The 15,785-nt window shown below is 39.4% G+C and overlaps 1 protein-coding gene across 3 annotated transcripts; it reads left to right on the plus strand.

The window, feature by feature from the left end:
* The first annotated feature begins 322 nt into the window (after positions 1–322).
* Positions 323–13,972, plus strand: ldb3b (LIM domain binding 3b). 3 transcript variants are annotated; one of them, XM_029456218.1, is made up of 10 exons: positions 323–427; positions 576–909; positions 4,312–4,463; positions 4,801–4,873; positions 8,650–8,672; positions 10,151–10,348; positions 11,084–11,107; positions 12,183–12,352; positions 12,512–12,548; positions 12,914–13,972. In XM_029456218.1, the coding sequence occupies exons 2-10, from the start codon at positions 814–816 to the stop codon at positions 13,008–13,010; spliced, it is 870 nt and encodes a 289-aa protein (XP_029312078.1). In that variant the 5' UTR covers positions 323–427; positions 576–813; the 3' UTR covers positions 13,011–13,972. The 3 variants fall into 3 exon arrangements, with proteins under 3 accessions (XP_029312078.1, XP_029312079.1, XP_029312080.1); XM_029456219.1 differs by lacking the exon at positions 11,084–11,107; XM_029456220.1 differs by lacking the exons at positions 323–427; positions 576–909 and adding an exon at positions 2,154–2,311.
* The last annotated feature ends 1,813 nt before the right edge of the window (positions 13,973–15,785 follow it).

Genomic DNA, 15,785 nt, shown 5'->3' on the forward strand with positions numbered 1-15,785 from the left:
GCTAATTGAACAGAGGATCAGCTTGGTGGCGGTATTTCTAGGGAAACACTGCTGGGTAATTTGATGTTTCCTTTTCTCAAGCAAAATGAAAGACTGTGAAAGTGAAAAGCGAGTGACATCAGTGCACAGAGACTGATTATAGATAATAGGGTTCTAGCAGCATGAACTGATAGCACGAGGAGAGGGAGAAAGAGAGAGGGAGAATGTGTTGCAGTAAGAGGGGTCTATATTGGCGATGTGAATCGGCAGTGAAGCATTCTGGGGCTTCGAGTTACAGGCCTTATAAGGGCCAGGGCCCCTGTGTCTATGCTCACCTCGGCTATTCTTAGGCTGTCTGTCCCTCGCCCTCAGCAACTCTGCAGGCAAGAAACTCTTCTCTCTTGTTATTAAGTTTAAAGTTGACTTTTTGGAGTTTCTAAAATTTGAGGTTTGTTTAGGGAGTTTTTGGTTTACATTGAGGATGTTCTCGTCAGTTTACTGTTGGGTCTGACGTGGCTCTGCTCTCTCTTTCTGTGTGTGTCTATCTACACATGTGTATTTGTGTGCACGAATGCATGCCTGTGTGTGTGTCACAGAAGTTCCACAGCACCTGACCCACCCACCCCGCACCAACTACACCCCAGGGTGTTTGTCCTGAGAGCTGGGAGCAGACAGGGAGAGAAGCAAGGGCTGACTAAAGAGAAGCGAGCACCGAGGCCGACCAGGACAAAAGGATATCAAGAGAGGACAGAGAACACGGGCACAGCGAGCAGGAGGAGAAACCACACAGCCAGCAGGAGTTGTTAGCAGGAGGAGCATTACGTTTAACCGAAGATGAGCACGTACACAGTGAGTCTGAATGGTCCCGCTCCATGGGGCTTCAGACTACAGGGAGGAAAGGACTTCAACATGCCACTCACCATCTCTAGGGTAAGGACAGTCACCCTCACAGACCGCTGCGACAAAAGCAACTTACAAATAAAAAATAAATAAAAAAAGAATATGTGACATTGACAAGGTATGTCACAAACAACAGCGAACTGATAATCCGCTGTGACAAAACAATGCATCGTGTTACATTATGATGACAATATATAGGTGACATTATTATCATTCACAATTGATTTCAAATGGAAACTTCATTGACTGACTTCGGTAAATGTATGTACTCAAACATAATAAAAACCAACATACACAAAAATGTAAACATAGAACCTTAAAGAAAAGAAAAAGAAAAGTGAAGCAGGTTTATGATAGGACTTTCTACACTGTAAAACACATTCAAAAGCAACCTAGATGGCAGACAACCTTTTTAATATATTTATTTAAACCAGTTTATATCCTTTTCACCTGGAAATCACTTTTTCAGCTGGTTTGACATGTTGCATGTTCAAAGTCCATCAATGCATGTGCATACTGTGTGTGAGCAGGTGTGATTTCTGTGTCTGTGTGTGAGCAGTGGCTGATCAGTGGTTATGTAATGTTGCTGTTTGTGATGATGACAGGGAGGCTCAGATGTAATGTCCAGAGATATTTCAAGAATAGAGCCGCAGTGGAAAGACTGGAATAGTTTTTGAGCATTGCTCTTGAAAAATAGGTCCAATATTTACTTTGATTACATTACATGCAAGCTCAAATGTCTGGTCCACCTTCTAATCTAAGGTCATAATCAGCTGATTAATCATGGCTAATGTGGAATTACGTTTTATGCTCAGCACAGTCAAATAATCAATTCAGGATGAGGGATTTTGATGATGTTGAGATCAATCTTACAAAATGACGCATCATTCAAAAAATGACACCACATAGACGACAACATGGCAACGTTAAAGACTTGCTTCTACTGTCGCAAATGACAGCAGACAAAGGAGAGGATTTATTAAAGTAACTAAGTTATAAAATAAATACTCTCATTTCCTATATGTACATTAAAACATTCTCAACCATGAGAACAAATAAACATTATTAGCCTATTTGTATTAGAATAATAAGAAAAAAAGGGGGAAATAAAGTGTCTCTCTACAATTGAGTTAGTCTCTGTAGCAGAGAGACTGGGTGTCTCTCTCTGGCAGGATTGCTGGTGTATTTACAGCGTTTCCTTTAAATAGCATTGGAGGAGAGGTGGATGGATGGAGAGGGGTGCGAATGTGGCAGGAAAGAAGCGAGGAAGCTAATGGCAGCTTGTGTTACCTTTAGTAAGCTTTATTCCTCGCTTATAGTTCCGTTTTAGATTCACCTTTCTGGAGCTGCTCCTCAGAGGACAGCGTCATTGTGAAGGAATGGATGGATGGAGGATTTGAGAGATTCAGGACATGAGAAGAAGGTAGAGGAGGTGAGGCTCACCTGAGCACAACAGTGTGGACGTTAACTCTCGTTCTTTAGTCCTGATTGATGCTCAGCTGCCTGCGTCATATTGATTCACAGCAACAGACTTATGTTAGGTCGTTGTCTTCTGATCCTCTAGTCTTAGGCAACGAGGGGGAGCTTTGATCGGAGTCCACCATGGCATTGTATCATTGGTTTTGAGTTCATCCTGTGGTTTGACATGACAACGTGGGGTGCCATTACAGTTTGACGTAACACCGCCACGGTTTGGATTTCAGCTGCCGTTCTTTCCAAGAACTAAGAAAGGAAGGAGGAATGAAGACATTCCTGACATCTTGTTAGCTAAGCCGAAGCTCTCTCCATATAATATGTGTCTAAAATGTATGTGTATATATATATATATATATATATATATATATATATATATATAACACTAAAATGTATTTTATATGCTGTCTTAGTTCAAATTCTGGAAGAAAAAAAAGGCTGAAAATGTGTCATCCATGACAAATGACCCTTAAGTATTTATTTGTCTTGAGTAGAAAAATATCCCGACAGTATTATTTTATAGATTGATACAACACATTTCTTTAGATTTAAAACTTGAAAGAAACATTTGGATCAAAATCCAAGACAATCCAATTTTCTAATAATTAGTCTTCGTATCCATTTCCTGTATGTCATCCGTTATATTTTAAGTGTCTGACGCACATGAAAACATGCATGACAGAGTTATGTGTCTACAAGAGTGTTTGATTACACTGAGGCAGCCGTGCAGATGCATTTTTTTTCTTGCTTTTCCACCTACCACCACCTATTGTAACTGCTTTCCACACTCACACACACACACACATTTCTACATGTAGGCATTATGACTTTAATTCAAAGGAAGAAAATGTCCAAAAAGCAGACAAAAAAAGGAGAAAGGTTGGCAGGAGGATCAACGATGAGAGGCTAAGAGAAAGTTTAAGAAGAAGCAGAAACATTATGTGATGTGAAGTGGTGAAATAATGTTGGTAAAGTGTGGATTGTAGGAAGACTCCATGTAAATAAAAGAAAAGGATCAAATCAAGGAAGTGTTGCATGAATGTCAGTAGCAGGTGTGTGTGTTTGGGGGATGAAGGGGGGCTCAGCAGGGTCATCAACAGCGTTGCTTATTTTTAACTCTTTAACGAGTCGACTGTAAATCTAGACCCAATATGCCCCAGGCCTCTGGGCTCACAGAAAGCTCCGCTCTGTGTAGTTTAAGCACTAAACTCTGGCTTTGTAGCGGAGCCAGGAGCATTAGGGTTCAGCTAAAGGTCAATGTACGGTGTGACAATTGAAAAAATAAGAGCTTTTAAAAATTAAAAAAATTAAAACAATTGATTTTTGAAAATGGTTACTTTGATTCAACCATTCATCCACAGGTACTTTATAAATAGTGTGAGCCACATGTTTGTGTGCCTTATATATCCCTATCTTTCACACTTCATTAATTTATTTTAATTTAAATACATTTTATAAATTATTTTATTGGTGCAAAAGAGCAGTAGGCAAAACAGTGGTGACATAAACATAGTGACATAAAATACATAGAAATAGAAGGAAAATATAGACAAAAAAAGCATAAAAAACAAAAACAATGAACCCAAAAACAAGAAAGCAAACAAAAAAAATTATATAACAATAATTTCTGCATTTCTGCAGGGCTTATGGATTAGTTTATTTTACTACATCAGCTGTTCTCCTCTCTGCCTCTTTAAGACTTATTTATTGAGCTGCTACACACACACACACACACACACACACACACACACACACACACACACACACACACACACACACACACACACACACACACAGCATAAATAACTATCCGGAATGATCCATAAAGCATTTATAAATGTCCCTCCAATCTGTAATATGTGTATGTAACTGCATACCTGCATTCCAGTTACTTGCTTGTTTTCTGAGAAGTCTGTGTCACTGGCCACAGTGTGACCTGCTCTCTTGACCCCTCCATAGATAACTCCGGAGAGCAAGGCAGTGGGTGGCAGCCTGGCCCAGGGCGACATCATCTCAGCCATCGATGGGGTCAGCACTGACGGGATGACGCACCTGGAGGCCCAAAACAAGATCAAGTCTGCCTCCAGCAAACTGTCACTCACCATGCAGAAGTAAACAACCAGCACACTTTTACCGTTTACCCGTCTCCATAAAACTTAAGTAGATGATGCAGTAACTAATTTTAAGGTACTGGATATTACCTTAAGAAAGAATAGGAAAAAGACAAATCAGTGTGGGAGTTTAGGAGGAAGTCAGTGTTATAAATGGCTGGGGCTTTATATTAAAAACAATAATTGAAATGTAACTACAAAGGTATACCCCACTTGGTTCTCATTGTTTATAAATATAGTTTTTTCCCGTGAAATATATTTAAATTGTCAAATACTAAGTGGTAAAATATGATGTAACGGTATATTTCAAATGGAAGTTTTGTCATTTTATCTTTAGATCAAAACGTGGAGCAGCATTTTCCACAACTCCAAGAATGGACTCCCCCATGTCAGTCATCCCCCACCAGAAGGTACAAACACAACCTCAACAATAATGAACAAATATCAAAACACAATACATAGAACACATAGAAAGAATAGCAGCTGTATATCTGCATATGTTTGTCTGTCATACGTGTTTTGTATTCCTGTTTGTGATCATCCTCACAATTCTTTATCGGTGCCATCAGGCGGTGTCCTGCTGCCCTCTAGTGTCTAATATTCATAGTGCCACTGCAGGGAGGCCTGTGCAGAGGTCAGAGGTCAGCAAACCAAAACAAATGAAAGGAAATTGAAGATGAAACAAGCTGATATCTTTACTCTCGTTTCACTTCAAAGCTTTCTTTTCTATCTATCTTGACATCTTCTCATATTTTGAAGGAGTTAGAAAACGTGAAAGATGAGGTCGGGCCTAAACATTTTGGAGAGGAAGTTCAAATGGAGCAGCCAGTGTCCTTTGAAAATTTCCAGGATAAAAAGCCTTCTGAAAGGAATCTCTTCCAAGTTCCTAAAAAAGATCCAGAGCTCCTGTCGACCCCGGTCAAAGGTCCTGCCTCCTCCACACCATCTGCCGTATCTCCACCAGGCCAGTGGGGGCAGTACAATTCCCCAGTTGGCCTTTACTCTTCCGAAACTCTCGGAGAAATGATGCTGATGCAGGGCAGGTTAGGACAGGGGTCGACAGCTTCCCGGGGAGTTTCATCACTGGGGTAGGTTACCTCATAGATGTGTAATACTAAGATAAGAAGATGTAACTCCTTCCTTGATAATCCAACAACCAACCACAAGCTGATGCAACAAAACTTAACAAAAGTATTGCTTTTCACTCTGGTTGAATGAAGCAAATGCACATCACGACCCCATTTAACCTCACATTAACAGGACTGTGTTGAGAAAATATACTCAGAACTTTCCATTGCAATCCCAGCAGTCATTCCTCTCACACATGCCACTATTTCGGGAGCGTACACACAAACATACCTGGCCGGCATCCAGGTAACAGAGTAGCAGGAGATCAGACTACAGCAATGAAACCAGGGAGATGATGTTGCAAAAAGTATTTTTAAAGAACTCTCCTTGCTGTTTCAGTTCCTTGATTTTTCTTTTTGAGGGTTTTTATCTTCAAGCAGATGCATCTCCGTCTTTCCTCTGACGCTGAGTTTTAAATCCTGTTTTTCCTGGAAAACCAGGGACTTGATTGTGAAGCTTTTTTTAAATGCTGGCGAGGTTACAGGAAGGTGACATTTTGACTCTAGAGTCGACCGTCAGCCACTACAGGCCTTTGCTTTTTTATTCATTTAAATATTCTAGAGCTGCAACTAACAATGATTTGTTTGTTCCCAGAGCACTGTGACATATTCACATATTTTTGTTTTACTATCATAGAATACAAAAACAATTTTGAAGAATTTAGAAGCTGGAACAAGTGAATTCTTCTATTTCGGCTAGAAATGTACAACACATTATGGCCGCCTTGCAGAACGCCACACCACTTGACATCGATCAACTAACACCCATAGCACATCTAAAAGCATCGGCACAAAAACGTCGCCAGCGTCTTTATCCATTTTGAATTTATGCAAATACAAATTTTGAGGGCCACTATAGTACGTTTTGGGGTTTGAGGCTTAATTAAAAAATAATAGCGACGATATTTAAGACTTTTCTTTTTGTGAACAAACCTATTTGTTAATCTCAGTCCAAAACCCACTTGTTTCAAACAAAGATCAAAATGTATCGTCATTTCCTAAAAAAAGCTGAGCACTCTAGTTTTAGTAAACGTTACTCAAGCAGTGTATTTGTTGGGGACTATTTTCAGTTGCGGATTATTACATATTAAGTGCTCTAATAGTGAGTGTTTACGACACCAGAACAGTGTATGTGGGGTTCGACTCAAAATAAACTACTGTGCCCCAGTTCATCATAGCGAAGGAACATGTCATTCAGAGCAACAGTGGAATAATATATATCGGTCTTTCGTTACACAAACAATACTTTTTAGTTTTTTAGTTGGGGGATTTATTGACAATAAGGAATATAGAATATCACCAGATTACTTATTTTAATATTCTATGTTTAGCAATTTGTACCTTTTTCTTTAAATTTCCATTGGAATGATACTGTCAAAAACTGTTTCACTAGATTATTTTTGGAATACATTTAACACTAAATCATCAAAGTCTTTATCTTGACTGTGTGTTGCACTGAGTGGAGATCAGTGGGAGTTAAGTTGAGGCCACAGTTTAAGAGGAACACTCCTCAGTGTGAGTTTGGGTGAAGCCTCGGTCATGAAATACTTGTAGATGTTAATTAAGGATTTGATCTGCTTTGCCTCTTACATATGTCACATCCAGATATCAGTCTTCACTAATGTGTTTCCCCTCTGGAGCCGAGATGCTTTACAGTAAAGGCCAACGATAAGTCAGGTGTCAGGGAACGTGCTCTGGGCAGACTGCAGGGACGATGACGGCAGTATCATGCCAGAGACCCCACCTCACCAGGCACATACTGTAGAGACTCCTGATTCCACGTGCACACACACACACACACACACACACACACACACACACACACACACACACACACACACACACACACACACACACACACACACAGGAGAGAGCAGCTGTTGGTAAGGGAATGTTCCGCTCCAGTTACACACTATCATCCTGAATCCCCTGGATGCCCCACTGCCAAACCTGAGATGCCCCACGTGAGAGGTGCTGCCGAGGACATTCCACTTAACCTACTGTACCCCCGAACACATCTATGTACTGTGTGGACAAATCGACTGATGGATGTGTTGCACTCCCATTACTGCGATGGCAGAGTGAAACTGAACCCATTTACGTCGATTTATATGGAGACCTTCTCCAAGAATAGCAGCAAAAAATGCCTGAAACTGAAAGATAATGTGTGTATCCACCTCGTGATTCGGATCCGCTCCAAACTTTTAATCGGTTCTTTCTTGGCAATTGGGCACGTCGTTCCACCGTAATCCTGCAGACAAACAGACAAACAAACCGAAACAGAAAAAATCTCTTTGGCGGAGATAATAAAAATCTGAAATATGTAAAAGTGGCATTTCGGCCTGGAAACGTAGCCAAGCACGAAATCAACGAGTGGCACGTTGCTCGTTCTTTATCTGTCTGTGATTGGTCCTTTGTCTGCGATTGAAAAATAATATAAATGAGATTTATGACCAGAGAAGATGTCTTGTCTGTTAAAACTGAAAATAAATATATTGAAAATATGGCCATTAAATGCCATTAAAATAAAAGTTATAATCTATGAAACTTTTTAATATTTAACTGGTTCTACGGGATCTAAGACTTCTTAGGAAAAGAGATTAGGAAGTTAAATCCTTTGCATACATTGCAGTATTATACTCGGGTTTACAACTGCGTAATGGCGGCTTGTCTACTCAGATTCGTCTAAGGCTGCAGTCCTGACATAAGTCGATGAGGTGGTATGTGTTGTGTTTGTGTAGCTGTGTATATTTGTGGCTGTTCTGTGCTAATTGTGTCTCTGTGTCATGTGATTGAGACACTTGTGCTCTTGTCAGTCATTCCTGATGATGCAGGGGAAGCTGGGAAATATCCCAGTGATGACAAACGGCTGCTATTCTGACCTGTACATGGGAACTACAGCCCATCCAACTACAGCCCAGTGCTGTAGTTGGATAGTCTCCTACAAACACACACTGTGCCATTGTTATCACCAGAATACCCTCTGGTGATTTATTACATTCTCACCTTCTCTCTCTCTCTGTTTCTCTCTCTGTATGTGCCTCTCTGGTGTGTTTCAGGTTATTAAAAACACAGCTGCAAAGTCAGTACCGTCAAATTTCTCATGTGCATGAAGTATGCGTCAGTAGAGACAGTGTTGTTTTTTGAGATGTTGGTGTGGAGTGAAGTTGTGTCCAACATGCATTCATGTGCGTGAAGTTGAACTAAAGGCTTTAATGTGACTGTAACAGCATATTGAGTGTGCTGATCATTTGTTTCTTCAGAAACATGTCATTAACAGCATCTGGTCCCTAGAAGTGAAAAGTAAAAAATCTACTCAATTAGTGTACTTCAGTACATTTTGAATGTACTGCTACTTTACTTGAGTAAATTGTCTGAGATGTTTCTATTTTTCCTTCTAATATACTTCACTGCATTTATTTCACAGCTGTCGTACTAGTTACTTCATAAATAACTAAGTGTAATGAAGAGTTCATAAAATTATGTTGTTTTTGTATGTGGTGAGAGTATTTTGACTTCACCAAATACACAGTTATTTTAGAACGAGGTAGGTTGGCGAGGTAACATTGAAGAAGCTAGCAAGAGTAAGCTACTTTAAAAGAAATTATCGAGCCAAAAAAACCAGCTCAGTGTTGTCAAATCTCTTCCATTGAAGGTAGCTAGCAGCTCCAAAAGTCGCAAAATCTAGGGAGGAAGTCGCCAAGTTGGCAACTTAAATACCCGTCGATTCAGGCCTCCCTCCCTCCCAGAATAATTCTTATGAACGTAAACATATCACAGTGAACGTAAACAACGAACATGGCTACCAAGCTAGCTAGATTTATTACAGTCCTGCCACAGGCCACAGATACCGTAATTCTAATTTTTTGTCAGAGCATTTGATTTAATGATTGCTGTCGGGATGCTAACAGTATTTCAACAAATATAAAAAAAAATATATATAAAACACTTTACCCACTCAGTTTAAAAGAAACTAAATTAGTTCTTTTATTTTTGATCACTGCTTTTTCTTTAATCAATTTTCAGTACTCGTACTATGATATCTACCTCTGTTTTCCACCTCTGCTGGTCTTCTTTAGCGTTCATGTACATTTTCTGAATATAAATGGATTTGCAGTATATTACTGTGTGTATAAATGCATGTGCGTTGGCATTTTGTGTGTCAGTTATACATACAGTCGTGTGTATTGGTACATCATCATTGGCGGTGTGTGCATTTCAATGTGTCATTTGAAATATGCAGATAATAATCAGTTTGGGTGTGACACATTAGCATGTTTGGTTTTCTTTGGACTGGTATGTCAGCGTTATTGTCGTTTCCTTCTAGGAAGAGCTTGTATTTTGTAGCTTGTATTATTGAGCGTTACAATATCACCTCCTGTCTGTCAGCTGCATTATTACACGTCGACCCAGTTTCCTCCCTTCACTTTGGTGCTTTCTCTGTCCTTTCTTTCCTCTCGAATTCTCCTTTCCTCCCCTGTCTGTAAACCTCTCATCTTCACTTCTGCACTTGAAACCTCCCCACCTACTTCACTGACCTCTGACCCACGACACTGACAGTGTGGAGTACACTCCCAGCTTCAACCCCATTGCTCTGAAAGACTCGGCCCTGTCCACCCACAAGCCCATTGAGGTGAGGGGTCCGGGGGGAAAGGCCACCATTGTTCACGCCCAGTACAACACACCAATCAGCATGTACTCACAGGACGCCATCATGGACGCCATCGCAGGGCAGTCGCAGGCTAAGGGACACGACAGGTGAGGTCACACAACCAAACTAATCACCTCTCCAGTCTATGAGCGCTCTCCACTCACGCACTTCACATAACTGATCAAACCGGCCCACGCCTTGAGAAATTAAAGGATCAGTTCTCCCAAATAACAAAAAAACATACTTTCTCACTTACTGCTAGTTGTAACTAGCCATGCAAATAGTTCTGGAGTTTTTTGCCGAGGTTTTGTCATATACACTGCTAAGATTTTTTGCCTCCACACACAGTACAGTGGAGGTGAAAGGAATTTTGTTTGTGCTACTCGCTGTATTAAATAATTACTCAAAGAATTAAATAATTAAAACCGAACAAACTTAAATCTGTATTATGGATAAATTACTACTTTTTTGAAGTAAGTAATAGGAGTCTTTTTGTTTCAATTACAAATAATTTCAATGCTGGAAATCTGAGATTAATTGAGAAAATGTGTTTTTTTAATAATTTGGGTGAATCAACTCTTTAAGACACATTCTCTGAAAAGTCAAAAACACAAAGCAGATTTTGAACATATAGGCCAACCTCCAGCATACGCTGCTACATCTCGGATACTTTACTGTACCCCGGGGCTTTTCCATGTTGTCTTTGTCCGTGGCACGTACTCCTCCTTGCTTTTCACTCACTTTCCTCTGATCACTCCACCCACAACCAAAACACAACCAACCACACCTGTGCTGTCCTCCACCCATCCCTCCCCATCTTTCCTTCCTGGTTGTGACCTCAGTGAAGAGGCGGGCTCCCCCTTGTCGTAAGTACAGCAGCGCTCCTTTTCTATCCCGCCTCTCCTAATATGTGTCTCCTTTATCTCATGACTTTAAACAGCTTGTGCGTTGCTCCATGTGTGTCATAAACTAATATCCCTGAACTATTATAATATTAATATGTATAGAATTAATATTATAATAAATAATATTACGGAAAATGTTTGCAAATTCTACAGCATCTATTTGTCCATTTCTTTGTGTGTTTTTTAATGTGTCAAAGCATACTGTATAATGGTCAAACTCACTAACCAGGAGTTCATTTTATGTGTATCTGGAAGTACTTAGAGGTACTTTGGTCAAAGTGTGAGCATGTGAGATGTGTTTAGGGTTTTCTTTTTAGAGTCGTCCTCTTAAAAAAGCAACCAATATCATCACAGCCTCAGTAGCCTGATGGGATTTCATGGCATGGGAATGTTCTGAGTATCAAATCACAGGTTTTCAAACGAATCACTGCTCAATCGGTATTGACTCGCTTTTCTAACTCATTTAAGAATGCTAAAAGAAGCAAACACTATCCAGTCATGTTGCTGTGTGATCTCACTCCAGTATCTACTGTACACTACGGCACAGTTACCTTAAACGTGGAACTATAGGACTACACAAAGACCGTATAGTAGTAGTATGTGTATGTATAAAAATGGAATTATTGATCTTAAAGTAATAACTGCTCATAATGAAATACAATCTGATTTAATAAAGTTTGTAAATACAAAACTTTGTTGAATGACCAACATCTTTTGAATCTCCCTATTTGAAGTAGAACACATTGTAAGTTTCAGGACTACAACAACATTTGACCTGTATTTAATAACTTTGACTGAAATAATTGATTGTATGGTATCAACTTGTCAGCTGTTACTTGGCTCTAAATGTTGTTTACTACTATTATTCTAACTATTCAGTCATTTTCAAAAATAAAACATGATAAAAACATAGTAATATCAACTCTTCAGTTGTAGATGATACTACATCATGGGCCTTTAGTACTTTATGATCTATGATGAGCTTTAAATACAGTACACACTACTCCGAGCTCTAACAGTGCTGTCTGCTCTGCAGTGGAGCTCTGCCGATCAAGGACCCTGTGGTAGACTGTGCGTCTCCCGTTTACCAGGCAGTGATCAGGCCAGGAGATACGAACCAGAGTATGGCTGAATGGGCTCGTCGTGCTGCCAACCTGCAGTCCAAGAGCTTCAGGATGCTGGCCCACCTCACTGGCACTGAATACCGTCAGTACACAAACACCTGCTTTCCTCCTTTTGTCCTTTCCTACCTTCTCTTTTGATATTCTTGATACTCATCTCTGCTAATCCACACTTCTTGTTCAGACTCAGCTTTCATCTCATTACTGATTATCGTCTCATTAGCTTTTTGTTCGTCCTTACCAGTGCAAGACCCAGATGAGGAGGCCCTGCAGAGGTCGAGGTAAGAATGACACGGCAGGTAACCCGCAGGAGACTCCCTGAAGTTACTGGTCACTGCCAAAAAATAGTTCAGCATAACCCCCCCGTTAAACCACATCTTGTCATTTTTAAACTTAACATGTTAATTTATAGCTTTAGATGTGCTGGTATGCAGATTTGCTTTTAGACAGAGCTAGGCTACCTGTTTCCCCTTGATTCCAGTCTTTACTCTAAACTAAACTATGCTAAGCTAACCAGCTACTGGCAGTAGTTCCTATTGACTGTACAAACATAAGAGTGGTATCAATTTTCTCCTCTAACTAAATATTAAACTATTCCTTTAAAATTGTGAAAAGTGTAAAAATGAACTGCCTTCCACACCACCAGAGAGAAGTTTGAGTCGGAGGTGAAAGGGCCTCGCTTTGCCAAGCTGAAGAACTGGCACCAAGGACTGTCTTCACAGATCCTCAACGTCCAGGAATAAAGAAGAGAAAGAGAGAGGAGGAGGACATGTAAAGGAAGAAAATGGACAAAAGCACAGGAGTTAAAAGGAAGAGGGGATAAATTATGGAGGGATAAAAAAGGAACAGGAGGAGGAGGAAACTCCTCAGGAATGTGAGATAGTGTTGTAGCCTAGATTAGTATGTGAGATATAAACTGTTAGTGTGAGAATGCTATGTGTTCATAAGCTCGATATTACCTGTCAAATGTATCCGTCCGCTGCTAAGACCTGATATCGCATTTGGGTTTTTCTTTCTTTCTTTGTTTCCTGTTTGGTTGGGTTCTGTCTCTCTTAAATGAAAGGGAAATTGTACAAAAAATAATCAAATGAAAATGCAGAGCTGATGTTTCTTTTAGTACATAAACCGCATTCACAAACGTGTGAATTATAACACTACGCATGGTTGTGAGAAGGCACACAAGGAAAGATGCACACATAGAGATTTACCTACATGCACAAATACAGTATGTAAAAATGCACTCAAAAATGTACTTATATCAATGTGAATAAATGTTTTCTTAAAACCATACAGCTGAGCGAACTGTTGTAAACTCACAAATTAAATGTGACACGCTCTATTTTGGAAGTCAACAACTGGAGGCATGCAGTGTCGTGATTGATAAGGACACTCATTTCCTGTCAGTTCTAGTGCCGTTGGTATGGCAGAAGGAGTGTTTTGACTTTATTCAGAAAGAGCATCTAATAGCTTCTGACAAAATAATATGACTGTTTATTAGCTGGTGGTGACATGGACAATAACACAACTACTGGTACCAGGTGTAAGAAGCCTGAGAGGTGAATATTACAGCTGCTGCATTCTCAAAAGTTTGTTTTTGTTTAATGAATATATGACATAAATGAAAGACTTTTTGCGATTGGACATTTTACCTCTGAGGGAGATGTTTTGTTATTCATAAATAAACTATATTCTCATATCAAAATGACATTTAAAAACGTGATCAGAGCTGTAGACTTCAAGCTTGGACGTTTCACTCTTTTTTGTGTGTGGCACTAGAATCAGTTTTAAACACATTGACAAATTTCGCCAGGGGTGGATGCAAGAAATCACATTTACTCTCATGTCATTTTGTTTTGTCATTACTTGTACTTAGGCCTAAGTATTTTTTTTAAATCAGATTTATTGCCAATTAAGTTTTCACACACACAAAGAATGTGCCTTGGTGTTTTGGTGCATGACAATAGACGTTGAGAGAAACAAAGCAAGTACAGTACAGCAACAGTAATGAAATAGAAAAATTGACAATAATAATATAAAAACAAAATATTGTTACCAATTTTCAATTTCATTTCGTAAGAGATATAATATGTCTCTTTTTTTAAATGAAAGAGCTGTACAGTTTTGTGCAGAAAGGTGCCAAATATTGAACAAGGAAAGTTGACAGTAAGTATTAAGAGTATGTGCAATGTACAGAGATGCTAATCCAAAACACATGCGTTAATGTAACGCAATGTGACAGTCACAAACTAATAAAGTTAGCGCCTTGAGATTGCTTTTAGCTTTGAAAGGCGCTTTACAAATAAAATGCATTATTATTATTATTATTATTATTAAGTTGCATCCATTACAGTAAAAACAAAAGTCACATGAAAAAGTCATGATAAATTGTGTGGGAATGGAGAAAGTAGATCAATCAGCATCACTCTGGAAAACATATTTGTTCTAAATGAAAATGTTCACTGTACAACATTACAATATAATGAAGAATTACATCTTGGGTTAGCATTATTTCATCAAACACACCCACGTGTACGAGGTGCAGACTGGGTGGCTAAAATGCTAAATGCTAAAAGGTTCATGGTGGATCCTAAGTGGTGCTTCACTGAGGAACCTCCAGTGAGGTGTGAGAGGACTGATTTTGAACAAAGGAGGACTTCGCCATGCACAAGACTCACAGAATGACGTTGAGACAAGTGAGTAGGCTACAACAATACTGGGATGTTTCTAACTCTCCCCAGATGAGAACAACAAGCGTTTCTAGGCAACTGTGTTGCAGTTGTGTGCTGTGTGCAAAATCTGTGCAGCCTTTTGCTTTAATATGTGTGTTTAAAGTGTCTACAGTCACTTGTTTATCCATATGACCATGTTTTGTCTTGGTGATGTTTGTTTCCGCTGTTGAAGTGACTTAATGCCTGTTGCACCCTTTGTCCAGTTGTTATTTATTGTTTGTATTTACTGACAAACCAAGGCAATCATATCTTTTTCATTATAATTTCAGTCGATTACTTGGATTACTATGGAAACTGGATCCAGACACGCTGTAATCCAGCTTTATAATGTGCGGCACTATAACCAGATGGTTGAGTAATCGACTCCATGGTAATATATCATATATTTTTAACATGGTCAACTTTTATGGAAAAACGTTTGCTTTACGAGGAAAAATATCTGCTTGCCTTGGTTTTTCTGTAGACATTCTCAATTCAGTGCAATGAATAACACTAAGCTCGACACATACAAAAGAATAAAAGCATTTATGTTGATAGATAAGTCGTGTTACTTCAAAACAACAATACTAAAAAAATGTATTTAACGATCCAGATGTTGCTATTTTTCATTTACTTAGGTCAAATCAAAGTGTAGTCATTTAGGTCCACCTTCACTATATGTATGCGCACTCCCGGGACCACGGGCATACTCACTATCAGGCAGTAACTACCTTAGCGCAACACCGGAAAACCAAAACAATGCTGTGGGTTCATCACAATCAGAGTGACATCTGTCACATTACACATGTG

This window comes from Cottoperca gobio, chromosome 19, assembly GCF_900634415.1.
Source record: "Cottoperca gobio chromosome 19, fCotGob3.1, whole genome shotgun sequence".
NCBI lineage: Eukaryota > Metazoa > Chordata > Actinopteri > Perciformes > Bovichtidae > Cottoperca > Cottoperca gobio.

Excerpts from the sequence above, each read along its gene's own strand:
- ldb3b (XM_029456218.1), top strand. The coding sequence starts at position 814 with ATGAGCACGTACACAGTGAGTCTGAATGGTCCCGCTCCATGGGGCTTC. Across the intron at positions 4,464-4,800 it reads CTGTCACTCACCATGCAGAA|ATCAAAACGTGGAGCAGCAT; the intron begins GTAAACAACCAG and ends TTTTATCTTTAG. Across the intron at positions 11,108-12,182 it reads GAGGCGGGCTCCCCCTTGTC|TGGAGCTCTGCCGATCAAGG; the intron begins GTAAGTACAGCA and ends TCTGCTCTGCAG.